Here is a 27,980-nt window from a genome sequence, read left to right on the forward strand (position 1 = left end):
CCCTCCCCCGACCACTCCCCCCACACCCCACCTCCCGAAATCGGATGTCTCAAGGTTGGCAAGTATGATCACAGCTGCCCATTCGAAAGTTCTCTTGCCATCTGAGAAATGTTGTATCCCAAATAGCTGCAATCGCTTTCTCTTAAGGTATTCGTTTGTGATTTCCACAAGTGTCTGTACATGTAGAAGAAGGAGAAACACGGGTATGTAGTCCATACAAAGCTAAGTGCCGGAGATTCAAAAATTACACGAGGAGGGGGATCTAAAACGATTGTTTAGTGTGGCTTAAACGGGGCTTAGGCTAAATAATTATTCGTTTAAAGGGTTAAACGACTTTGTGTAGACATGGCCTTAGAAAAGGTTGAAAAACACTGGTGTAAGTAAAACAGCAACAATGATGAACCCGTTTAGCATCAGGACCCAGAGGACTTCCACAGCCTGCCAGCCCTCCTGGTGACAACCTGTTCCAGCTCACCTTTGTGTGGCTGCACTTGAGGAAAAGTCAAGAGTCAGACAAGAAAAGTTCAGACAGTCATTATCTGAAGGAAAGGTGTAGAGGCTGCCTTAAAGCTGCCCACAACTTTCCCCACTCATTACTGTAGTCTTCGGACAGTCGACGTCACAATGAGCGCCTCTGTGGCCGTGTACCGGAGCATCTTCACAGAAGACCGCTTCAAACAAGCCTACGGTTCCGAAGAGGACAACACCAGTGCAAGTTTGAGGCTCCGGGACAAGCTGGCGGTGAGGTGCAGGTGTTCACAGCGGGCATGCCTTCACTTGCTGCGGGAGAGAGTTCCTATTTTCGACTGGCTGCCTAGGTACCGCTTCAAGAAATGCATTTTAGGGGATACAGTTGCTGGACTGACAGTGGGCGTCCTCCACATCCCACAAGGTCAGTCAAAAGTCTTATCTTAGTATATTAAATATATATTGTATTGTTGGGTATCATTAAATAACAGTAGTAGTAATATTAGTATTCATTCTACAAATTCATATATTTGTAATTGAATAACAGTATGAAATAAGTTTATTTCGATCATATAATCAACCATTTTGTGCGACCAGTTTAAGAGTACAGACTTTAACAATCATACACATTTACACACAAAAGGAAAAGAAAAGAAAAGAAAAAGCATGACCGAAAAAGGAATAGGCTGAAGCCAAAGCTTATATTTGCCTATCCTAAACCTTCACTGAAAATAAGATTACCTGGAACATCAACGTTAAAAAAACAAAAAAAAACAAAATCAATGGGATGAAAGTAATTGTTACTATATTTTATAATTTTCAATTATTTCACCTTTCAATGTTTTCTTAAACCTTACCAAAGAAGTACATGTCTTCAGCGCATCACTGAGCTTGTGCCACCATTTAACTCCTAAAACGGAAATACATTTGTATTTAATATTAGTTCTTGCTTTACCTATTTCAAAAATCAATATCCCCCGTAAATTATAGTTTTCTCCTCTTAATTGAAATAACCTAAGAATACAAGCTGGAAAGCTGATGTTCTTTACTCAAAACACAATTTCCATTGTTTTTAAAAACACAATATCTGAAAATGTTAACACATTAGAACTTATAAATAATGGATTGGTATGTTCATAGTAGCACACTTTGTGTATTATTCTAATGACCCTTTTTTGGAGTTTAATTATTGGGTCTATGTTTGTTCTATAAACATTTCCCCAAACTTCAACACAATATGTTGAATATGGAAAAATAAAATAATAATATAACATATGCAGACATTTCTTATTCAGCATGTGTTTTACTTTATAAAGAATGGCAATGGATTTGGATATTGTTCCCTTTATATATTCAATATGCGGTTTCCAACATAATTTATGATCAATTATTATTCCCAAGAATTTAGTTTCATATACTCTATCAATTTCCACTTGATTTAATTTTAATTTTGCTTCACAATTTGTCCTTGCACCTCTAAACACCATGAATTTAGTTTTCTTATCATTTAATGATAACTTATTGATATCAAACCATTTTTTTAGCTGAATCAACTCAACCTCTATTACCCTCAACACTTCCTTCAAGTCTTCTCTTGAGCAATATACATTTGTATCATCTGCAAACATAATACATTTCAATTTATTAGATACTGAACAAATATCATTTAAATATAGTATAAATAACTTAGGTCCCAATACCGAGCCGTGTGGAACCCCACAAGTTACTCTTCTTGGCTGTGATTTAGTCTTATTAATTTCCACATATTGAGATCTGTTACTTAAAGAACTACTTAACCACTGTTGTGAAACACCTCTTATGCCATAGTTTTCCAATTTTTGCAGAAGTAAGGAATGATCGATTGTGTCAAAAGCTTTACATAAGTCAATAAATACTCCAACGGTGTGTTGCTTTTTTTCTATTGCTGTAGCTACGTTTTCTACAAAGTCCATCACTGCTAGGGAAGTAGCAGTGATGTAGTATCATTTATTAACTCTTTTTATTTGTACTTAATTATCATTTAGTATTATAAGACTATTTTGTGGTGTACAGCAGTGGTCCCCAACCACCGGTCCGGGGACTGGTACCGGTCCGTGACGGATTTTCTACCGGGCCGCAGAGAAACATTAAGTAATTTATAAATGACTCTGTCTATCTGTGTTGGCCCTGTGATGAGGTTGCGACTTGTTCAGGGTGTACCCCGCCTTCCGCCCGAATGCAGCTGAGATAGGCTCCAGAACCCCTGCGACCCCGAACGGGACAAGTCGTAGAAAATGGATGGACGGATGGATGCATTTTCTCCGACTTAACTTTCGCCTGTCCCACTAAACACACCAATACACTTGTTTATAGATGTACAATAAAACACCTCATAGGAAGTTGCCATTTGTTATATTTGTCATACCTTTGTGACATGATACAAAGCACATTAATGAACATATAAAATATAAATGTGACAGACTGTAGCCAAAGGCTGATTTCCATCTGCAGTCCCCCAGCAGGTTGATGGTAGGGATCCCTGCTAGGGATCTCATTGCAAAGAAACAGGCCCATGGCTCCCACGAATTCAGCGTTACAGTGAGTTGTATTTTTCATGCACTTATTTTTGCTGTATTTGTCTGGCACAAGTGGAAAGCCGGTCCCTGAAAATAATGCCTACATTAAACCGGTCCGTGGTGCAACAAAGGTTGGGGACCACTGGTGTACAGTACACATTTAATGATCCGTTATGATATTGTATTATAGTTGTTATTAATAATCTGGACTTATTTACTTACTAATTTGTACTTTTTCGTATGTGTATACAGTTACTCCTTAAATTATTTAACCCCTCATTGTAATTTTACATATATTTTCGATACGTACAAACTTGTAATAGATATTTGATGTGTGATTTCAATTCAATTCACCAAATTATTCTGAACACAACAAACCATTTACAACACAGGAGTCAAACTCAAGGCCAGGGAGCCAGATTGCCACCGCTACATCATTTAATGTGGTCCGTAAAAGCCTAGAAATAATGTGTGTACTTAATCTTTCTGACAAAAAGTATTTTTTGTTTCCTTGTTTACATTAAAAAAATGCAATGCATGAAATTGCACATATTTTAAATTAAAATATTATCTGCCCACGCAACAAATATTATATTTTTATTAGAGGAGGCAATCTTTAGGCACCTCCCAATTCGATTCTCGATTGAAACCGATTCTCGCAATGTATTATTTGGTATTCTTCTTAAAAAATGTTTCTTAAATAATAAAAAGATAAAAAGTAATTAATTAATTAATTAAAAATCAAATTAAATTAAACAATTACATATATATATATATATATATATATATATATATATATATATATATATATATATATATATATATATATATAAACACACCACACACACACACACACACACACACACACACACACACACACACACACACACACACACACACACACACACACACACACACACACACACACACACACAGTATATGCAATTCGGATGTGATTACACACATATTTGAGCACCCCCAATTAGTATATACCATATTAGTTTGTTTGTCAAAATAAATACTTAAATGTCTGCTTGTCACCTTAACTTATTATTTTAAAGCAAGTCCATCAATTTCTATGTCCAGAAATCAAATAATCATATGTATAGGCAAATGTGTAATAATATGAGACGGTTATACATTTATATTCATATATTCATGTTACAAGTCATAACTGCGATGTGGCCCTCAATGAAAACACAATTCAAATGACTAAGCATACAATATCTTCATCTACAAAAAAAACCAAAAGCCATCAGTAATATTACAAGAACATTTTAAAATAAATAAATACATTTGGTGTGTGTCTGAAAGGGAGCTGGAAGAAGCAAAACTTATATTGTCCTGCCACATCACTCAGATACTCGGATTCTCAATAAAATATTAGACATGATCACCTGATATTTGACAGTATTAAGTATATTACCAGGACACATATTTAAATTGTTTTTGTTTTGGTGGTTTAATGTAAACTACTGTACAGTAAGTTTGTACAATGAGCAAATAAATACAAAATAAACAATGATGGTTGAATAATTTGCAACCATGCACAAGTTTTATATTTAGATCAACAATATAACTACTGTTAATGTGTATATTTATAATTTCATTAAATATTATTCACATATAATTATACAGTAGTTAATAGTATTAGTTATGTTTGTATTACTGTTATAATTTGTTTTTAATGTTTAAGAATTGTTATTTGTGGGCCTCCATGGCCAATGTGATGTGGGTTATGGTCACTACTGAGGTTATTATTATGCATACTTTTATATCAGGGCTGTCCAAACCTTTTCCTGCGAGGGCCGTTTACAGAAACATTGAAGAATGCTGGAGCCACTTTGATACATTTTGTACATTAAAAGATACTAAAACCAGTACAATATAGATCAATACATGTTAAGTTATCTGAAAAAAACATTTACATCTGAGCTTTGTGTTATAAGTAAGGAAGCAAATTAGTGTAATATATTTTGTAGTATTTAATATTTTCTTATTATTTATTAGAGCAGTGGTTCTCAAATGGGGGTACGCATACCCCTGGGGGTACTTGAAGGTATGCCAAGGGGTAAGTGAGATTTTTTTTTAAATGTTCTAAAAATAGCAACAATTCAAAAATCCTTTCATAAATATAAATAAAAACCTATCTTTTTTTCCCAAATAGTTCAAGAAAGACCACAACAAATGAGCAATATTTTGCACTGTTATACAATTTAATAAATCTGAAACTGATGACATAGTGCTGTATTTTACTTCTTTATCTCTTTTTTTTTCCAACCAAAAATGCATTGCTCTGATTAGGGGGTACTTGAATTAAAAAAAATGTCACGGGGTACATCACTGAAAAAAGGTTGAGAACCACTGTATTAGAGTATCATTCCGCCAACTAAAATCTTTGTAAGAGCTTAGCACACTTGAAAACGTATCAATCTTTCAAAAAATTGTAATCATGGCATGACATGACACATGTATATCATCAACGACCGTACAGTAAGTCACATAAATTGCAGGATTTTTTGATGTTCCGTTTTTTTTGTGAAATGTTCTAATTCAGGATGTTTTTATTTTGCCTGCAGAACGTGTCGTGGGCCAAAAAAAAATGGTCTGCCAACCCCGGGCCACACTATGGAAACAATATTTATATCAGTATTAATTTACACTTTATTCTCCTCTAAGCAGGAATGGCCTTTGCACTGCTCACATCTGTAGCTCCTATATTTGGTCTCTACACATCTTTCTTCCCTGTGGTCCTCTACATGATTTTTGGCACTGGGCGACACGTATCCACTGGTAGGGCTCATTTCTGTGACTGTGGTATTTCAGCCATCTGTCATAATGCTTAAAACTATTACATTGGATTGCATTCGTCACTGAGGTCCAAGGTCTTCTCTCAGGTACGTTCGCTGTGGTGAGTTTAATGACTGGCTCTGTTGTAGAGCAGCTGGTCCCCACTCCGCTGGAGATGAACTCCAGTTCATCAGAACCGTCTGATTTTGAGCTCCAGAAAATTGGAGTGGCCTCAGCTGTCGCCCTTCTTTCAGGAATTATTATGGTAAGTCAGATCAAGGAAGTGTATGATCATCCACTGTTTGACCTGACCTGACTCTAATACTGCTTACATTCCTATTTATTTCTTCTGTGCTCCATCCAGCTCTGTATGTTTGGTCTTCAGCTTGGCTTCCTCTCCACCTATCTGTCAGAGCCAATTGTTAAAGCTTTCACGAGCGCTGCTGCCTTCCATGTTACTGTCTCACAGCTGCAAAGCATGCTGGGGCTGCGCATTCCTCGCCACACGGGGACTTTCTCCCTCTTTAAGGTAGGCACATTTATGGGTGATTAAGAAAATTACGGTACGATAGGTATGATGTATAAATGTCTGCTCAGCAACTTGTGTGTGTCCAGACTTTAGGGTCTGTGTTGGAGAACTTGCCTCAGACCAACACGGCAGAGCTGCTGATCTCCTTGGTGTGTTTGGCGGTTTTGGTTCCGGTGAAAGAGATCAATACACACTACCGACAGCGCTTGCGTACGCCTATCCCTGTGGAGATCCTCACAGTGAGTTGGAGTCTTTTTCTTAAGTGTGTTAGCTAGTTTAAATGCTAACACAAAAACAAGAGACATTAACGTCTTTCCCCATTGAGATACCCCAATCTAAACGTATATAAACACATTGCTGTCTGAGCAACTAAGATATTCAATTGTGCACATTGAACCTACAAGTTGTGCTCTCTTAGTACAGATGAGTGATCATTCTATATTCAGAGGAATACGAGACAGAGGTGTTTTTATGGTGCGCTCAAGGACCACTGAACAGAGTAGGACGCCACAACGCCCACCAGAAATAATAAATATTAATAATAGATTTTATTTCTTACGCACCCATCCATCCATCCATTTTTCATCTTAAAGCGCTACAGTTCAAACCAATATTTAAACAATAAAAGCTTAGCCAATAAAACAAATGCATTTAAGAAAGGACCATTTTTGAGCACAATCAAAAATACAGCAATAATAATGATAACTGTAATATTTTGGTGACAATTACTGTGATAATACACCCCTTGTCCTAACTTTGCCCCTATATGGCCCGTGGCAATGAAATTAAAATGATTCCAATGAATCGCTTTGAGAACGTCTTCTCTAAATTGCTATTATTATTATAATGGCAACAGCAAACATTTGTGTATTATAATTGAGTAATTATATTATATTTCCCATTCAGGTGATCATTGCCACCGGTGTTGCCTATGCCTTCTGCCTGGACTCAATCTATGAGATTGAAATTGTTGGCCACATTCCAGCAGGGTATTTCTTTAAAAATATCATTAAAAATACATTCAGACGAGCAACCCTGATTAACGTTGTTTTACTTTCCTGTTATCAGCTTCCCAAAGCCAAGGCTGCCTGCTTTGAGCACTTTACCTCACATTGCTGGAGACACGGTCGCCATCACATTTGTTGGCTACGCTGTGTCTGTCTCACTGGCAATGATCTATGCTGATAAACACGGATATTCCATAAATCCCAACCAGGTAAAGTCCAGAAATGTTGCAGCCTTTGGCTAAAAAGTCAGTTAACTTTAATACATTGCTTTATTTCAGGAGCTGCTGGCTCATGGTATCTCCAACACCGTGTCTTCCTTTTTCACATGCTTCCCAAGTTCAGCCACTCTGGCCACCACAAACATACTGGAGAGTGCAGGGGGATACACACAGGTAGGTTGAAAAAGCACTAAAAAGACAAAACAGAGACTCACTGTAGCATTTAAATTCATATTTTCTACAGTCACTGAAAGATTCTATATTATATTAATTGTTAACAATTTTAAATACAGTATTCCTTAGAGTTCTCACAATCGCGTACTGGTAGTGCACTGCCCAAAATCTAGCCTTGATGCTAGAATTTAGACAGTTTAAAAGTACTTTTATTAAGCCTTTTTGGAAACTGTTTGTTGTGCCTGTAGCTTAGATGGTAATGAGCTGTGTTTTGGTGCGCCTGTTTCAGACAGTGTGCTATTTTACATATACACTGTACACTCTACATACACACTGTACATTATACATACACACTATACATATATGTTATATATCGCATGCAACAACATAACATTAAAGAGCTTAGCTTAGAGTGCTCCAACGTATTTTACAAAGTATATCCCGCCCTCTTACAGCTTCTCATACGTAATGACGAAATTGCGTACGTAAGTAACACATGCACGCGCATTAGCTTTAGGTGTTTGCTAATAATAGCAATTTGGATAGCTAGTATTTGCTGTCATTGAATGTATATTCTATCATCACAACAACATAACTGCAAATTGTTTGTTGCTTCTCTTGGACTGCTTTTGTATGTGTGCACGCGCTACCTGCGCGTACGTGTTGACGAGACCGGGTGAGTGACCGCCGTAAACTTCAATCATTTTGTTCGGGCCGGTAAACATTTTTATTACATAAACTTTGTCTTTGTGAAAATATAGACAATTGTCAAACAAATGTGTTGTATTAAACCACTAATGGTAACATAAGCTAGCCGGTGGTGTTGCTGTTATATTTTTTGCTTTACAAAAATGTTAATGTGAGGAAATTGCAAACAGTACCTTTAAAGCAGAATGTTCGCAACTTAGCATATCTATGTGAACTATACTGCTAATATTACATCCATCCATCCATTTTCTACCGCTTATTCCCTTTGGGGTCGCGGGGGGCGCTGGAGCCTATCTCAGCTACAATCGGGCGGAAGGCGGGGTACACCCTGGACAAGTCGCCACCTCATCGCAGATAGATTATAATAGCAGCATCCATCCATCCATCCTTTTTCTACCGCTTATTCTCTTTGGGGTCGCGGAGCCTATCTCAGCTACAATCGGGCGTAAGGCGGGGTACACCCTGGACAAGTCGCCACCTCATCGCAGGGCCAACACAGATAGACAGACAACATTCACACTCACATCCACACACTAGGGCCAATTTCATTCTAGGTTAACTTACTCACTGACAACAAACAAAATGATCAAAGTTACAAACCATAGTGACAGATAGAAGGCAGACTTGTGGACTCTATTTTAGGGACGTATCGATATGAAAATGTCATATCATGATTAGCATGATCAAAATGATCACGGTTATCATATTTATTGTGGTATTGTTGAATGTGCTCAGAAAGTATTTCTCCACACACTGAAATATTTTGACCAAATTATGATTTATTTTAATAACTAAAATAAACAGACACACTATTAGAAAACCAACTATTTTGCATGGTTTGTGTTTCTAATGCTTCACTAATAGTGTTTTAGTCGTAGTATTTTATCTATTGTAAACTTTTATTGTTTTAAATATTGGTTTGTACTGAAGCACTTGAAAATGTATTTAAATTGAAAGTGTGTAATAACTCAAATCTATTAATAATGTGTATTATTTCTGGTGGGTGTTGTGGTGTCCTACTCTGTTCAGCGGTCCTTGAATGCATTGTAAAAACATCAACGTCACATAACAGTCTCTCTGTACTAAGAGAACACAGTTTGTAGGTTCATTGTGCACAATTGAATATTGTAGTTGCTCAGACAGCAATGTCTTTATATAAGTTTAGATTAGGGTATGTGGTTTTCCAAATGGGTAAAGACGTTTATGTCTCATTTTCATGTTAGCATTTAAGCGAGCGAGCTGGTGCCAGTCAGTCCGTGAGTTTGTCAAAGTGCAGTTATCAATCATGGTTTTTCCATCATTTTTATTTAAAACGGTAATACTAACTGTCAGGAGTTTTACCGAGGTTATCATTAGTACCGTTATCGCTCTATTTAAGATGTGTAGCAAAGCCACGTTTTTGGCCGTGAAGTGGTGGGCTCATGTTCAAAAGGGAGGAGGTTTTTCCTTTAGGACAGCATAAATACGTGCAACTTCAAAACAACTGGGGCACTTCTTCTCTTAAAAGTGGGACAAACAAGTGAGGGAGATGTTACCATTAAAACCTTATTACAAAGTCATTTTGGCTAAATATTGAACCTGCATGAGTTCTACAGTTTTACATACAGTGCTAGCTTGCTGTCCAGGTGGAGCTATTTGCTTTTTTTGTCGGGTTATGTCTTAAAGGGGTAACTACACTTTTTTTTTTAATTTTTCCTATTATTCACAATCTTAATGGAGGTCACGAACATGTATGCTTTTTTTTTTAAATGCATTTTTACTAGTAAATAAGTGCGATCAAAAGCCAGTTTACAATGAAGTTCATGGGAGTCGTTCTTATCTGCCTGAAAAGCGCTTAAAAAACATCCAAACACTTCCATCAAGGTCTTATATACACACTGTAAATATAAATGTCACGTAGTAACAGGCCCATTCATACGCAACATGCAATATTTACGTATTTTGCTCATTTTAGGCATACAGCGGCGCATTAATTAAAAAAAAAACCCGCTTTATTCTTCGACAATATCACTGATTACTATTCACTGCAGACTTCATGAAAGCCAAAAAACATAATTAAACAATGTACAATGTCTGCGGTCACTGGGATGTCGACTGTTAGAAAGTTGATATATTCCCGTTGAGATGAAGAATGACTCATAATCCTCGCAAAGAAAAATGGGGGCTGGAGCCAAGCATCTTTTTGGGTCTTTTTCTCTATTTCTAGGTCTAAATTGCCTGTCAGAGCTGACCAACTTATTGGAATATGTCCTCATCCTTCTACTATCCAGGTGAGAGGCATGATTTATAGTCTAGAATGAACTTTCACGTTGTCCGAGGTGAGAAAGCAGCTCACAGTCGACGTCAGTACTGCAGCAAAGGGACATTACCTTGTGACAATGTGCCGCTAAAAATACAGTATGTCTTTAACGTTAGCGCTTATAATAACAATATTGCTAATACTTGGTCAATATATAAGTCACATAATGTAAATGGAGCATTGTTGCTGTTTTTTGGATGGTTATTTAGAGGGCTTTACGGACGGCATAGAGGACCTCCTATTGACTCAATTGTAAGCAGACTTTTATTTACGTTTAATTTAGAGTTAGAATGCATTAAAAACAAATGTGTTCATGTCTCTCATAAAAATTGTGAATTATAGGCAAAAATTTAAAAAGTGCAGTTCCCCTTTTAAAAGCAAAATGACGTCTTGTGAGTGATGCATCATGTTTGTGTGTTTGTTCCTGCAGTTTTCTGGCCTGTTTACCAGTATAGTTGTTCTAATTGTTCTGCTGCTGATTGGACCGCTGTTCCACTTCCTACCAAAGGTGTGTTTATTATTTTACTGTATGTACAGTATCACAGGTGAAGGGGGAGAAGAGACAAAGACAAAGAAAATAAAAGTCCACTCACCTCATTGTGCATGTTTGTCCATAGGCAGTCCTGGCATGCATCAACGTGACCAGCCTGAGGCAGATGTTCTTACAGTTTCAGGACTTACCAGAGCTGTGGAGAATCAGCAAGATTGACTTTGTAAGGCTTTTTTGGAGGGTGAAGGACTATAAGTTATTGAATCTATTTTGGAATGTTGTCCCCAGGCGCAATAAGACTGCAGTGTGCAGAGGGAATGAAGATGGTAATTAATTCCCTAGTTGCCATTCCATCAAAAACTGATCTCAAAAGCACAACTAATTGGAGTTTTTAAAACTTTATGTGGTCAGCTGACTGCTTACCATACTTCCAGAAACCTTTGCACATTAGCATTATTCTTGCAAAGGCCATGAGCCAGTAGAACACCCACTTCCAACATGTGCATTGATATTTGATTTTTGTTTTATTTCATGCAGATGGTTTGGGTGGTAACATGGCTGTCTGTAGTGGTTCTCAATGTGGATCTTGGTTTAGCCATCGGGGTGGTGTTCTCAATGATGACTGTCATCTGTCGCACACAAAGGTAATTTTTTTATTACATTTTTTTACCTACAGATATCCTGCTATATATATACCTTTTTAATGATAGGATAGAACATACTTTTATTCATCCCACCATGTGGAAATTACGTGGTTGCAGTGCAGATTCAAAAAGTCCACAAAAAATAATTAAAGGGGAATTGCACTTTCTTTGGACTTTTGCCTATCGTTCACAATCCTTATGAGAGACAAGAAGACAAAAAGGTTTTTTTTTTGCATTCTAATTTGGAGGTACCGAACCCCACCAGTTTCATATGCGCATTCACCGAACCCTTCTTTAGTGAAAAATAAAATGTAGGGTTTTTTTCAAATTCAAGACAAAGTTATATGTTTTTGGTAACACTTTAGTATGGGGAACATATTCTAAGTAACAAAGACTTAATTTAGAGTTTTTTGGACACTAGGGGAACATATTCTAAGTAACAAAGACTTTTAATTTAGAGTTATTTGGTTAGGGTTAGGGTTAGAGGGTTAGGGTTAGATTGTTAGGGTTATAATAAGGCCATGCCGAATAAGGCATTAATAAGTACTTAATAATGACTAGTTAAGAGCCAATATGTTACTAATTTGCATGTTAATAAGCAACTAATTAATGGTGAATATGTTCCCCATACTAAAGTGTTACCATGTTTTTTTACTGGTGCACAAAATGAACCGTGCATGAACATCACCTTGTCCAAAGAACAAAACCAACACAGTGCATAAACTCACAACAAATTACACACCTGCAAAACAGTCTGACTTCTGCTGTTGCCGTATCCATAATACGAAGATAGGGAGAAGTTTTTATTTACACGATGAGTCGGGTGTGTCTTGACCTTCGCCGAACCCCTGAGCCCGACTCACCGAACCCCTAGGGTTCGATCAAACCCAGGTTAAGAACCACTGTTCTAGATGGTTAACAATGCAGCTATAAAGAGCAATCTATTATGTCTCTAAATCACTTTAAGAATGCATCTAAAAACCTCTAACAATACTTCATTTATGATCCATAACCTTAAAACGATTTAAATATTTATCGCGATTAATCGCATTTTTGTTCATAGTTAACTCAAAATTAATCGCATATTGGTATAATTTTTCATCATTAATAAGTGTACCCTAGACAGATAATTTTCAGGGGGGGCTATCCCAGCTGTAATTTGCGATATTTCTACCAGAATAAATACTTTTGATATTCTGTACATTGCATGTTGTACACGTTAATGGTCTTCATATTGCTTCAGGACAATGTTTTAACCTTTTCTATTGATTAATAAAATGTAATATTGAGCCTGCTTACATTCTGTAATTGAGGACTCGACCAGAACATGTTAGAAAAGTTTTTACACAATATTTCAGCCAGCCAGAAAAATCCCCCCCAAACCCACCCACCCTCACATTGCTCAACTGATGTACGAGCATTTTTTTTAATGCAAATATCACAGAATTACATTACAAAACATCTCTGACAAAGCATGATCGTATTGTAAGACCTTTTTTTCACTTGCTTCTCATTGCTGGGAGCTTTTTTTCTCATTAAAAGCCGCCAGTGTCATCTTAAATTGTGAAGATCGCTGTTCACGGGTATATCGCGAATATAAAAAAGTACGTCTAAAGAGCTGCCTCCGCTCCAGACAGCCCCGTGCATATGGCTTACGTCATCACATCGGTTTCGGGAGCACTGTGATTAAAGTATGTATTTTTCCGTCCAAATTTTCGGTGCATCATTAGTAAATAGTGCGCAAATAATAAACTATTTAAGCCATTCCTACTGTAACTACCTGCTGGTGTTAATATTTATGTTAGTGTGTTATGATGTGGCGGCTAATATGAAGCCGTACATTAAGGATAAACCCAAAATGTAGTTAAACCGGATGTATAACGTAGCGCTTTTATTTTGAAGCCGGAAAAGTGTGTGATTCTTTTGAGAAAGTGTCTTTATATGTTTTATTGTCGGATCGGCTGTTGGCAATAAATAAAAGTCTCCTTTTGACATCCTGCCGACCGTCTTTCATTTCTGTTGAGCTTTTATGTCATCTTACTTACTAAAGCAGTCACAGTAACAATCTAAATGTTATGTTATCACTCCACCTTAACCGTACTTTGAACACAGAAGTGAAGCACCACCCACCTCTTTCGATATGCGCAGCAGGCGTTTGCTGCAGTGATTTTGCGTCTTCTCACGGCGAAAATAGTCTTTTCTTGTCGGGAGAACAACTTGCCATTAACCTGACTCTCGCCAGATCCTTGTAGTTCGTTGAGCTCCACACATTGATCTGGGAGTTCTCAATAGGAGATGTATTTCAGACGACGGGGCCTTGTAAAAAGATCATTGTATGTGATTGGATAAACCACTTGTCCGTTATCTTGAATGACGTGCTACTTCAACCACTCACATCGAAATCAACCAGTGACGCTAATGAGAACGACGCCGGGAAATCCAAACTCAATTCCTTCAAAACCGTTCTCTGTTCAACTTTTAAAGAATTAATATCCGATAGATTCAACAAAATCGGATCGGTTCGCAGCCGAGTGTGAAGCGACTGGGATGAGAATCAGCACCTCCAAGTCCGAGTCCATGGTTCTCGCCCGGAAAAGGGTGGAGTGCCATCTCCGGGTTGGGGAGGAGATCTTGCCCCAAGTGGAGGAGTTCAAGTACCTCGGAGTCTTGTTCACGAGTGAGGGAAGAGTGGATCGTGAGATCGACAGGCGGATCGGTGCGGCGTCTTCAGTAATGCGGACGCTGTATCGATCCGTTGTGGTGAAGAAGGAGCTGAGCCGGAAGGCAAAGCTCTCAATTTACCGGTCGATCTACGTTCCCATCCTCACCTATGGTCATGAGCTTTGGGTTATGACCGAAAGAACAAGATCACGGGTACAAGTGGCCGAAATGAGTTTCCTCCGCCGGGTGGCGGGGCTCTCCCTTAGAGATAGGGTGAGAAGCTCTGCCATCCGGGGGGAGCTCAAAGTAAAGCCGCTGCTCCTCCACATCGAGAGGAGCCAGATGAGGTGGTTCGGGCATCTGGTCAGGATGCCACCCGAACGCCTCCCTAGGGAGGTGTTTAGGGCACGTCCGACCGGTAGGAGGCCGCGGGGAAGACCCAGGACACGTTGGGAAGACTATGTCTCCCGGCTGGCCTGGGAATGCCTCGGGGTCCCACAGGAAGAGCTGGACGAAGTGGCTGGGGAGAGGGAAGTCTGGGCTTCCCTGCTTAGGCTGCTGCCCCCGCGACCCGACCTCGGATAAGCGGAAGAAAATGGATGGATGGATTCGACAAAACAGTTGCAATAGCAGAATCAATGTCAGCACGCGACGCAGAGAGGGCTGCGTGCCGCCATTGTTGTTTGAATCAAACAGTCACTTCGGCGCTACGTCACATCTATGAAATCCCGCCCGGTGATCCTGATTGGTTCATTATTTTTTGCTATCTGAAAGGAGTTTGCAACGCCTTCGAGCCCAGACCCTTGTGTGGAGCTCAGCGAACTACAAGGGTCTGGCGAGAGTCAGGTTAACTTGCCATGACTTTGAACCTGATATTTCCATAAGGTACACTTTCCCTAGTCCATTTCTGCTCGCTTGTGGCTTATCTGTAGCAAGTGAACTGCAGCCAAGTTCACCCGGTACGGCGTGGCCCCGAGTGTCAAAAAGGAAGTGTTCGCATTAATTGCCCGATAAAAAAATGTGTGCCGTTATTTAAATTTAAATTTAAATTTAAATTTAAATAATAAATTGATAGCTAACGCATTATTATTGTGTTAACTTTGGCAGCCCTAGTAGAAACACATCGCCTTGCGATGGCAGGCTACGGCTACGTGCTGCATGTATCGTGATAAATATTACAGTGACTTACTTGATGTACAGTTGTCTGTTGTCTGTTTGGTCAAGCTGGCCGGAGACGTATTTTACTAGTTGATTTTGGGTAATCACACCATTTATTTCAGCATAGCTTGGCTCCAATTTCCACATTTACACCAGTAGGGACACACATTTGTTGCCGGAAGTCGGAAGTGTGTTGCTATGGAAACAGAATTAAATGTGCTGAGGAAATAAGTTTCGGTAATGCTTAAAAATGCCAAAATATGGTAAGAATTGTGCACATTGTTATGAACGTGTTCGTTACCACATTATATATATATATATATATATATATATATATATATATATATATATATATATATATATATATATATACTTGCAGTGTGTATAGGCTCCAACACCCCCCGCTACCCCGAGAGGGACAAGCGGTAGAAAATTGATGGATGTTGTATATAAAATGTTGATGAAGGATTTTTGAATTTTTTTTAGAGGGCTTTGAAGGCTACAATGGTGACTCCCATTAGCCGCTTTTTGCAGGCATTTTTTTAATCACTTTTAGAACCCTAAAAAAAAGACATATGTGTTCTTGTCTCCCATAATGATTGTGTAAACAAATCCCCCCAGAAATTGCAGTTGCTTTTTAAATGTAGCATACAAGCTACGAAAGTGCCACCCCTCGTCGTGCAGTACAGAAGGGGTTTAAAACCAAAAGGTACAAACACATGAAAACAAGAGGGAAACATTAAAGAACACAAAAGAGGATATACAATAGCACAGAGCTGGTGCAACCACCTGCCACTTCTGGCTCCATTTCAAAGTAAAACGCAAAAAAAAACTAAAAATGAGTAATAAACAATACGTGTTGCGTACGTACGATTGCATGATAAATAATAAAACCTCAGCCGTGCCATCTTGAAAAAAAAATAAACAAGTAGCCTTCTCTAATGAAAATGTCAATACTCCTTTATTGCAAAAAATGTACAAAACATTTTATCATCGATCAATCAATCAATCAATCAATGTTTATTTATATAGCCTGTTTATTTATATAGCCCTAAATCACAAGTGTCTCAAAGGGCTGCACAGGCCACAACGACATCCTCGGTACAGAGCCCACATAAGGGCAAGGAAAAACTCACCCCAGTGGGATGTCGATAGTAGTCGATGTTTGAATTATTTACAGCAAATTAAGTGCTTTTACACTCAAAGTCTCAAAGTTAAGTCCAGCTATTCAATCTGATGAGATTCAATATGTAAGATGGATTGAAAACTGCGCAACTACGGCCTCAAAGATAAACATACTGTTAAATGATTACTAGCTGGTTAGTGGTTTCACACAAAAACATACAGCATAACTGATTGAGATCAAACTTTGCAAAGATCTGGCACAAGAGAAAAAAAAAAGAGGCTAGTCAGATATAATACTGAATGTCATTGAAGTAATGTTTACACATGCAGAAGTTGATGCAGCTTAGAACTTATGAAATTGTTTAAATATACCTGATGTTGTGGCTGATGAGTCAAAGGTCACGTCATTTCTGGTTCCTTCATCAGGGCTGGATGTTCTGTGCTTGGTCGGGCCAGTAACACAGAAATTTACAGACCTGTGGAGAATCACAGTAAGGTGGGAGTGTGACACACCACTTCACATCTTCAGCAGAAACCCAAATCCAGACTCTAAAAATGACTTTAAATGGCATCAATTCAAAGACTGTATAATTATTTGAGAAGTTAGATGAGATTTTGTGTTTCTTTTCCAGTGCTATGAGGTGCCAGGGATAAAGATCCTGACATACAATGGGCCTATTTACTACGGAAACCGTAGCTTTTTCAAGGAGGAGATGAGCAAGTTGTTGGGCCTGACGCCAGAAAAGATCCGCAGTCGAGAAAAGGAGAGAAAAGCTCTGGAGAAGCGTGAAAGACAGACCATCGTCAACACAGTGGTACGACTGCTGCGCTCATTAAATGTCACAGTCAAAAATGTTGTTCAAATAATATATATTTTTTGTATTCTTCAGGAGAGAGGCATAGAAAACGCATGTTTTTCTTCAGAAAATGAGTTCTTTAAATCGGGTAGGTTTATGACGTACGGTAGTTGCCTGCATTATTCCTCCGTTGCTGGGTTGCATATGACGTCATGTCCGTTTTTCTTCTTCGCGGCTTAATTCACATGATGGTCAAGCAGATTGAGCGTAGCATTAAAACAAGTGAAAGTGAGTGTAGAGTTTGAGCAGAAAATGCCGTATTACTGTTCTGTTCTTGGGTGTTCCAGTCGTTATAATAGAGATATAGGAAAGAGCTTTCATAGAGTCCCGGAAAAAGTGGTTCATAACGGCAATAAAGTCAGGGAAAAAACAAAAGTGTGTCAAATAAAATAGTTCTTAAAAATATCACTTTCATCATCTTGTGAAATACAATCGGACCGCTTGCGTCTGTAGCGATCACTTTATAAAATGTTTGTTTGAACATTTGATTTGTTTAAGAAACTTTCTGTGATGCAATCGAGTTTATTGTCTACTATATTAGTAGTGTTAAAGAGCAGAACTAAACATAAAAAGCCCAAGTGATTTGCATTAATTTGTATTGTTTTGTGAATGCTATGACTAAATATAACTACAAGGACCTGCGTGTGCAAATAAACTAGCGTCATGTTAAGTCCTAATAATAAATATTTTGATTGTTGGTCCAATCCACCGTATTTTTGTTGGCAATTTTCATAACAGAAACTAAAAGCTTATTGTGGAAGTCGCTTCCTAGCGGTCCCACTGACAGACACGGCACCAGAGCCAAGCGTGCAGGTTTAACAAGGTTTTAATGATATTCATCAACAAAAGTTCTCTCTCCTAACAGAATGTGGCTTTTCAGTCCCATCCGTATCCTCTCTCCCCCTCTGCTTACTGTTAAAGACAACAGATGATTAGATTAACACGTACCACCTGTGAAATCTAATCACCTGCCAGCTGTGTCTCGCCGTCAGCACATACCACGCCCCCGTCTGATGGTGCTCTGTCTTCAGCACCATGGACAGAGGCGGTGACCTTTGCTCCTGCAGGCGCGCTGATCACACTCTCCCCCCATACTTATGTTGTTGTGCAGGAAAGCAAAGTGCTTTTTTTAGAAATGGATGGCCACATTATAGCATCATTGGTGCTATTTGTTACATTGAAATAATATCCTTAATAGTATTAATAAACCAGATGAATAAATCTATCGTAGGCTCAACAGCATATACAGAATCTTGATATCGCCAGCAAACATTGCTGAACAACAGGTACATCTATAGCTCAATAATTAGACACATATAAACGTCACACCATGAAAACAACTGCAGACATAAATTGTAGATGAAACTAATATTTGTAGCTGGAAATGAACTGCAAATAAACTTATCTTTTTTTATATTAGCATCACGATCACAGCAACACGGCACTTGTTAAGTCAATCAAGTACGTTGTATTGATACACGAATAATTCCAACATTGTCTTTCACGGATAAATGTTTAATTTGTGGACCCCTCCGTGATGTGTTTCCAATCTTTATGTGTGTCGCAGAAAGGGAGGTCAAGGCAAGCAGTAAAGTCTTGATTATGATGATATTTAAAAAAATATTTTTCTTAAGAGTCTATAAATCCACTCCATCCCATTTTAAATATTTTTTCATGATTGCTTATATATTTGCCTCCAAACCTTCAAAAATATGCCCAAATCTGCACTGATGCAGTTACAGGACTCGAGACCATCGCCTGGAACCCGGAAGTGCTTCTATGTCACGTGATTGCAACTCAGCAATATAAACCAATAAATAAGTTGTGTCAAACATTTCGGCATTAAAAAAAACAAAAACAAATCCAAACTTTTAATACAGCATAATGCACGTTTACTTAATGTACTCCAGTGACTAATACCGTAAGTGTATGTTGTCATTTTGAATGTCTATTTAGAAACCCTAACCCTTTAAATAAAAGACTATTTTATGTTCAAATGTTCAAAAGACTATTTATGTTCAAATGTTTTGATTACATTTCATTGTTATGACAGAGATGATTCCACTGGAAAGTTAACTGTAGATTGTCTTTGGATATCTGCAGAAACATCTGAGAGTGAAGTCCAGGCAGTTCTAATTGACTGCAGCAGTGTGGTATTTGTTGATGTTGCCGGAGCAAGACTCTTTACTCAGGTTTGTGTGCAGAAGTTACAGTATTTTACAAAAAATAAGTACACCCCTCACATTATTGCAACCCTTTTTTACTGTACATATTTATCAAGGGATAGTACTATGCCAATTAAAATAGGGTTATAATAATAAGAGAGCGCAGATCTCCACTAGGCCTAATAGAACAATTCCTAATCCAGACGGTGATCCGGTTCACCCTCAAAATCCAATCAGTTCCTTATTCTATTTCTGACATTTCCTGAAAAGTTGAGTTGAAAAGCGCCCATAAAATTTCGAGCTATCTAACGTTGAATGAAATAAAAAGAGTGAAGCTTCTTGTGAATAGGGGCGGGGCCTTAAGCATACACACAGAAGCTGAAGCTCATAAGGTAATGTAGTAGAAATGATCTGACTCAGTCCCTTTGATTGATTGATTGATTGAGACTTTTATTAGTAGGTTGCACAGTGAAGTACATATTCCGTACAATTGACCACTAAATGGTAACACCCGAATACGTTTTTCAACTTGTTTAAGTCGGGGTCCATGATACAGATATATACTATCATATATACTATCATCATAATACAGTCATCACACAAGATAATCATCAGGGTGTTATTATTGTTATTTACAATTCGGGGTGGGGGGGGGGGTTAGGTTTGGTTGTTATCATCAGTCATCAACAATTGAGAACAGAGAAATGGATATTGAAACAGTGTAGGTCTGACTTGGTAGGATATGTACAGCAAGTAGTGGACAGAGAGAGAGAGAGAGAGATCAGAAGGCATAAGAAAAATATCTGCATTTGATTGTTTACATTTGATTATTAACAACAATCCGGGGAGGGTGTTATTTTAGGGTTGAAGTTGCCTGGAGGTGTACTTTTATTGTGGTTTTGAAGGAGGATAGAGATGCCCTTTCTTTTATACATGTTGGGAGCGCATTCCACATTGATGTGGCATAGAAAGAGAATGAGTTAAGACCTTTGTTAGATCGGAATCTGGGTTTAACGTGGTTAGTGGAGCTCCCCCTGGTGTTGTGGTTATGGCGGTCATTTACGTTAAGGAAGTAGTTTGACATGTACTTCGGTATCAGGGAGGTGTAGCGGATTTTATAGACTAGGCTCAGTGCAAGTTGTTTTACTCTGTCCTCCACCCTGAGCCAGCCCGCTTTGGAGAAGTGGGTAGGAGTGAGGTGTGATCTGGCGTGCTAGGGTACCAGGAGGTGCATGCGTAATCGAAAAAGGGTTGAACGAGAGTTCCCGCCAGAATCTTCATGGTGCTTTTGTTGACCAGAGAGGAGATTCTATAGAGAAATCTCGTTCGTTGGTTGACCTTTTTGATTACCTTGGTTGCCATTTTATCACAGGAAAGATTAGCCTCTAGAATGGAACCTAGGTAGGTGACCTCATCCTTCCTGGTGATAACAATGTCACCCACTTTTATAGTGAAGTCATTGACTTTCTTAAGGTTTATACTCAGTGGCCTAGTACCTACTCAGTGGCCTAGTGGTTAGAGTGTCCACCCTGAGATCGGTAGGTTGTGAGTTCAAACCCCGGCCGGGTCATACCAAAGACTATAAAAATGGGACTCATTACTTCCCTGCTTGGCACTCAGCATCAAGGGTTGGAATTGGGGGTTAAATCACCAAAAATGATTCCCGGGCGCGGCACCGCTGCTGCTCACTGCTCCCCTCACCTCCCAGGGGGTGAACAAGGGGATGGGTCAAATGCAGAGGACAAATTTCACCACACCTAGTGTGTGTGTGTCTGACAATCATTGGTACTTTAACTTATGTGGGACCCAAACAGGAAGGATTCTGTTTTACACAAGTGTATGGATAGCTTGTTGTCAGCAAGCCAGGTGCAAGCCAGGTGTAATCACTTGTTTCTTATCCCATTTCTGGCATTTCCTAAATGCTAAAAGAGTCCTATTACGCAAAACCAACTTTCCACTGCGCATGCATTTGTGTATTTGGAATCCCCATAAGTCCCAACAATTTCAAATTTCAAACCATGGAGGCATTGCGGAGGTATTTATAAAAAAATGTTGCTTTCTTTCAAACTTGTTCCAAATGAGCCTTTTGGAATTCAAGGCTTAAGTGATTTATTTTGCCTTAATTATGTCAGCAAACATTTCCATATATGGTAGCGGTTTACCCGGAGAGCCTTGCGCGAGTCCGACATTTTTATTCAGTTTAGTCCAAAGTTGTAGTCAATAAGTTCCATCTTTTTCGCTGTCCTTTTGTTTTGAGGCAGACTGTCTCGTACACGCACATGCATGCTAAAATACTTCAAGGTTGTCAATTAAAAAAAAAAGTAGTCTATAGTTCAAAATGATATCTGTCCGTAGCTTGATGAGGAACCGTTCAAAACAGCAACTTAGCTGACGAGGTGGAGGCACAGTCGAAGGGGGCTTGGCCTAGAGGAGGGCGTCAGCTTGTAAATAAGACCGCCCACAAAACGACCCATCTTGAAGACAGAGAGACAGAGAGTGGTAACACATAATCTATGCAAAATGTTGACCAAAGCACCACCATTATATGTTATGTAGACCCGGGGTACTTAACCTTTTTTGACTTTAGGGCCCAACTTTTTCACTACGGAGGGGCCCGAGGCCCAATCAAATACTAACATTGAATTTATAATCGTAATCTTCATTTTAATCGTATTAAACAAATCTTAGACTTAGAACAGGCTGATTTAAAAAAAAAAAAAAAAAGTACCGGCACTAACCAAATAAGAAGGGACTCAAAAATCAATCAATCCAAAAATCAATTAACATACAGTTATGTTGGGCTAATGTAGATAAACTAATTTGATCATGAATATGTTTCTTAACTAAACTGCCAATTAATTAAAGTGCAAATGAAAATACAGCTTCACCACTTTAGTCATAATTTTTGTGCCTTTAGTACAAAACGTCTCAATGACTTTAGCTCCAGACTTCTTCTGTTTGTTTGACATTGTCGTTACTGCCACACATTGTGTAAAAGTCAATTACAAGTGAGTACTGCTGTGGTCCATACAGACCACAGCTGAGAAAGAGATATTTTTTGCGGCCCTTTAGGGGTCGCTCGCGGCCCTGCAATGGACTCCTAGCTCTATGGTTAACAAACACTGATGTAGACCACAAGGAAGTGTTTTGAATGTAGAAAAAATGTATAATATGAGTCTTTTAAATGAAAATCTGCCCATCACGTTTTGAGTTATCCATAAGGGAATAAAAGAAGCACAGTGAACTCTTGTCAGTCATCCAAGGTGTTTGTCTTTGCAGAGCAGCAAGCAAACACACAGAAATGTAAACGTAAGGTGACGTAGTAGAAATTATCCAAATCAGACCCCAACTCTAATCAGACGTTTCATGAAAATCTGTCTACAACTTTTTAAGTTATATTACCACCTAGCTAGCTAACTAAATGTCTCAACACCGCCATTTTTATCTAGATAGCTGGCAACATGAGTACAGGGATGATTGCCTTAGAGTCAAGCATGTTGGGGTTGTGTCATGGTCTGAGGCTGCATGAGTGCTCCTGACATTGGGCAGCTGTGGTTCTTTCATGTGAATGAATCTATGAAATACTTGAAATGTGTGGGGTGAGGTGAATCCTGCCAACTTGGTTGTTTCTTGGTTCTTATTGCAGATGTGCATCGAATGCCAGAAAGTTGGAGTTCACGTGTACATGTCCAACTGTAATGGTAAGCCCTTTGACTGTGTATTGTTATTATTGTAATGTGTTGTTTGCATTAGTTATTTATTGTTTCAATGTATCCCAAATAGTAGCTGTCATATCATAGTTGGTACCATGTGTGTGTTTGTCTGCATGCATACGACAGGATCACTTGTGGTCTCTGTTCCCTCAGAGAGCGTTCTAAAAATCCTCACATCAAGCGGCCTCATGAACCACATGAAGCCTCAGCATATTTTTGTGACTGTACACGATGCGGTCATGTACATCCAGCAGCAGAAGGTAGGCCCGACAGCACCGGATATGATGCACATGTTGGATTTATAGGCTAGTGTTAAATAATAATGCTATTATTGTTGTAGGAAAAACATCCTGATAACACCACAACTGTTTGGGTGTGAGACAGGTGCCCAGTGATGAGAAGTCATCAACCAAGTATTTGGGACCCAAATATTCTATTTGGTTATTCCTCAGAGATTGCAATGTGTACTTGTGTTTCCAAGATGCAGTAGCCTGTTGTAGCATTATCGAGGCTTTACAGCAGGGGTCCCCAAACTACGGCCCGCGGGCCGGATCCGGCCCCCCAGCATCCAAAATCCGGCCCACGGGAAGTCCCAAGTAAAAAAAAAAGTGTTTTTTTTATTTGTATTTTTTTATTTTTTATTTTTATTTTTTTAAATCTTTCCTTTCTAATCCATTTTCTACCGCTTGTTACTCTTGGTATCTCCTAGCCGCTCAGGCAAATCATAATGTCTAAAAATGAATTTTCCCATCGATAACGTGACAATGTTAAATGTTGATGAACATCAATGTTAATTGATGTTAAATGACAAAACGGATTATAAACTAATTAATGCTTTAAAATGTAATATCGGAAATGATCAGTATCGTTTTTTTTTTTTTATCGGTATCAGGTTTTTGTTGTTTTTAAAAAATTTTTTTTATTAAATCAACATAAAAAACACAAGATACACTTACAATTAGTGCACCAACCCAAAAAACCTCCCTCCCCCATTTACACTCATTCACATTCATTCACACAAAAGGGTTGTTTCCTTCTGTTATTAATATTCTGGTTCCTACATTATATATCAATATATATCAATACAGTCTGCAAGGGATACAGTCCGTAAGCACACATGATTGTGCGTGCTGCTGGTCCACTAATAGTACTAACCTTTAACAGTTAATTTTACTCATTTTCATTAATTGCTAGTTTCTATGTAACTGTTTTTATATTGTTTAACTTTTTTTTTTATTCAAGAAAATGTTTTTAATTTACTTATTTTATTGTATTAATTTAAAAAAAAAAAGGATCTTATCTTCACCATACCTGGTTGTCCAAATTAGGCATAATAATGTGTTAATTCCACGACTGTATATATCGGTATCGGTAATTAAAGAGTTGGACAATATCGGAATATCGGATATCGGCAAAAAGCCATTATCGGACATCCCTGATTTTATATATATATATATATATATATATATATATATATATATATATATATATACACACACACACACACACACACACACACACACACACAGCCTGGCCCCCGGCCAATTTTTTTTAACCCAATGCGGCCCGCGAGTCAAAAAGTTTGGGGACCCCTGCTTTGCAGTGTGTTACCCCTTTTTATGCATGGTATGGTTTATTTGTTTCAGACCTTAAGGAACATCACGTGGTTACGTTTGCACAGTTCGACATGCCCGAAAAGGAATAGGAAGAAGCTGAGTGTATTTAACCCCACTTTTTTTCTTTTACTTATAGTTCACGCACACCATATCTTCTACAGTACGTACAATATTTAGTCTGCTTGCATTTTGTTTACTTCCTGTGTGAAAGGAAGGGAATGTGTGGAAATGTAAGCATACTGTCATATTTGCTGGAATTTTTGAAGAGAATATTATTTGATTGCAATGCAGAGATAAATATGCTGAGAAGTGCACTGTACCCTATTTATAAATGTTTAATGTGTTCATGGCATGCCATCCAATACCTTTTGGTATTTGTCTGCAGCTGTCCCAGTGGCTGTTTTAGTATTACAGATATTTCTATTTAAGTTTTGTAAATCTAGACTTTATTAAAAGAGAGAGCAAAAGAGATAGAGAGTGAAAGATGTCTGCTGTTTGTTACTTTTCATTACAGTTCTGTAAAGGGTGGAATGTGAGGCATGCTGGACTAAAATGTGAAGATGAGTACAGTCTGTGTTCTATGGGCTACAAGAGACCACTGCATTGCGATGTATTAAACACAGGCTTTAAAGGGGAATGACACTCTTTTTTAGGAATGTTGACTATCATTCACAATCACTATGACAACATATGTCTTTTTTTTTTAAGTTCCTAAAGATTATTAAAAAAAAACGCTTGCAAAATGCAACTAATGGTAGTCACCGTTGTAGCCTTCAAAGCCCTCTAAAACAACTTCAAAACACTCCATCAACGTTTTATATGCACACTGCAAGTATATATTTATAATGTAATAACTTTGGTCATTTTAATCATTGCTGGAACGTCTTTCTTCCCTTTTATTTCTGTTTCCATTTTGAATTCTGGCAGCAGATGTGTGTTCCTACTTTCGGTTGTAATAATGGCAGACTTGGTAATAGACAACAAAGACGACTATTTTTGGACAAATGAGGATTCACAACCTTATCTTTTTGAAGCTGAATGTACAGAAGCCAGCAAATAGGAGAGGCTGAAATGTTGGAGCGGACGGAATGCAAGAGAGTGAGGTCGGCGTGACTTGCGGGTATAAAGGCCATAAATAAATAAAAACTTGTGTCTTCTTGTCTCTCATCTCTCATCAGGATTGTGAACGATAGGCAAAATTAAAAATAAAAGTTCCCCTTTAAATAACAACTGTCAGACTGTTCTGACACAATATCCGGAAAGCTCTCAACAAAAATACAGAACCTATGGCTTTTATTCAAGAAAAAGTTGACTTGATCACCAAAAATGATTCCCGGGCGCGGCCACCGCTGCTGCCCACTGCTCCCCTCACCTCCCAGGGGGTGATCAAGGGTGATGGGTCAAATGCAGAGAATAATTTCGCCACACCTAGTGTGTGTGTGACAATCATTGGTACTTTAACTTTAACTTTAACTTTTAACTTTATTGCCACTCTGTTGCCCTCTAGTGTCCAGAAAAGGTACTTCTCATCCACCTTGTTACCTTGACTTGATAGCATTACATGCAGCCCAAGTTTGAAACCAGGAGAGAAAAAGACAACAATCTCATTAATTATGTTTTGCTTGATGTTACATAGCCAAGTAATTTATTTTCTGTGCATATTTTAAAGAGGCCTCGAGACACTTTACCCCTTCGGGGGTTCTTATTAAAGCTCAAGGAGTGAGTGCTTATTTGGCTGGAAGTAGGCCTCTCCTATTTGATGATGGTACACAATTAAGGCTCTGGCCAACTATTTACTAAGCAGATCATACACGAGACCTACTAACACACATGCTTCTAGTCAAACATTGTAGGACGATTGGTGGTCGACAACTCGACAGACATTAGGGCCCATTATATGTGAATCCACCGAAATGTGCTTCTATTTTTCTGTGAAAGACACCACATTAAACCCTCCAGTTAGAGCCTCATTGAAATGTACCAGGCATTTTAATGTGCTTTACAAAACCTCCACCAACTTTAGGATGGTTAGCGCCAAAAATATGTTCTTCCCACCTTGAGGGGACTGACTCGCACAATTATTTTTGAACTTAATGACAATATAAAATTACGAAATATCCGGAACACAACATACCAAAGCTACCAAGTCACACACATTTCAGTCTAATAACATGTTTGCAAACTCCAACTGACTTGAGAATGTGTTGTCTAATGGCGTCAGTTTGAAAAGGCAGCATAATCATTCACATGACGGATAAGCGGTAGAAAATTGGATGGATGGACTTAAGAGTCATGAATACAGTAGTCAGTACATTGTCCCTGGAATTAAATTACATGGACATAATCAGACATACAATTAAAAAGACCAATATACAGTACTGTCTCAATGCACCATCAATATCCATGGCTCTTTGGAAATGAAATAGGCCAGTGTTTTGTTTTTTTTAACCATACATACATATATACACACACACATATATATATATATATATATATATATATATATATATATGTATACAGTCGTGGTCAAAAGTTGACAAAACGCTTGTAAAGAAAAATGTTATGGCTGTCTTGAGTTTCCAATCATTTCTACAACTCTTATTTTTTTGTGGTAGAGTGATTGGAGCACATACTTGTTGGTCAAAAAAAACATTCATGAAGTTTGGTTCTATTATGAATTTATTATGGGTCTACTGAAAATGTGACCAAATCTGCTGGGTCAAAAGTATACATACAGCAATGTTAATATTTGGTTACATGTCCCTTGGCAAGTTTCACTGCAATAAGGCGCTTTTGATAGCCA

The 27,980-nt window shown here is 38.3% G+C and overlaps 1 protein-coding gene across 4 annotated transcripts; it reads left to right on the plus strand.

Moving 5' to 3' along the window:
* Positions 1 to 475: 475 nt before the first annotated feature.
* Positions 476 to 26,303, plus strand: slc26a10 (solute carrier family 26 member 10). 4 transcript variants are annotated; one of them, XM_061986209.2, is made up of 18 exons: positions 476 to 892; positions 5,703 to 5,816; positions 5,921 to 6,078; positions 6,178 to 6,342; positions 6,429 to 6,581; positions 7,249 to 7,331; positions 7,411 to 7,558; positions 7,628 to 7,741; positions 11,179 to 11,256; positions 11,366 to 11,461; positions 11,776 to 11,882; positions 17,253 to 17,322; positions 17,459 to 17,641; positions 17,717 to 17,771; positions 19,787 to 19,875; positions 23,495 to 23,549; positions 23,688 to 23,821; positions 23,902 to 26,303. In XM_061986209.2, exons 1-18 carry the CDS (start codon positions 625 to 627, stop codon positions 23,938 to 23,940), a joined length of 2,109 nt encoding a protein of 702 aa, XP_061842193.1. In that variant the 5' UTR covers positions 476 to 624; the 3' UTR covers positions 23,941 to 26,303. The 4 variants fall into 4 exon arrangements, with proteins under 4 accessions (XP_061842193.1, XP_061842210.1, XP_061842201.1 ...); XM_061986226.2 differs by having other exon boundaries at positions 23,715 to 23,821; XM_061986217.2 differs by having other exon boundaries at positions 5,706 to 5,816.
* The last annotated feature ends 1,677 nt before the right edge of the window (positions 26,304 to 27,980 follow it).

The sequence above is a fragment of the Nerophis lumbriciformis genome, linkage group LG01 (genome assembly GCF_033978685.3).
Source record: "Nerophis lumbriciformis linkage group LG01, RoL_Nlum_v2.1, whole genome shotgun sequence".
In the NCBI taxonomy this organism is placed as follows: Eukaryota; Metazoa; Chordata; class Actinopteri; order Syngnathiformes; family Syngnathidae; genus Nerophis; species Nerophis lumbriciformis.

Excerpts from the sequence above, each read along its gene's own strand:
- slc26a10 (XM_061986209.2), top strand. The coding sequence starts at position 625 with ATGAGCGCCTCTGTGGCCGTGTACCGGAGCATCTTCACAGAAGACCGC. Across the intron at positions 11,883-17,252 it reads GTCATCTGTCGCACACAAAG|GGCTGGATGTTCTGTGCTTG; the intron begins GTAATTTTTTTA and ends TTCCTTCATCAG. Across the intron at positions 17,642-17,716 it reads AGACCATCGTCAACACAGTG|GAGAGAGGCATAGAAAACGC; the intron begins GTACGACTGCTG and ends TGTATTCTTCAG.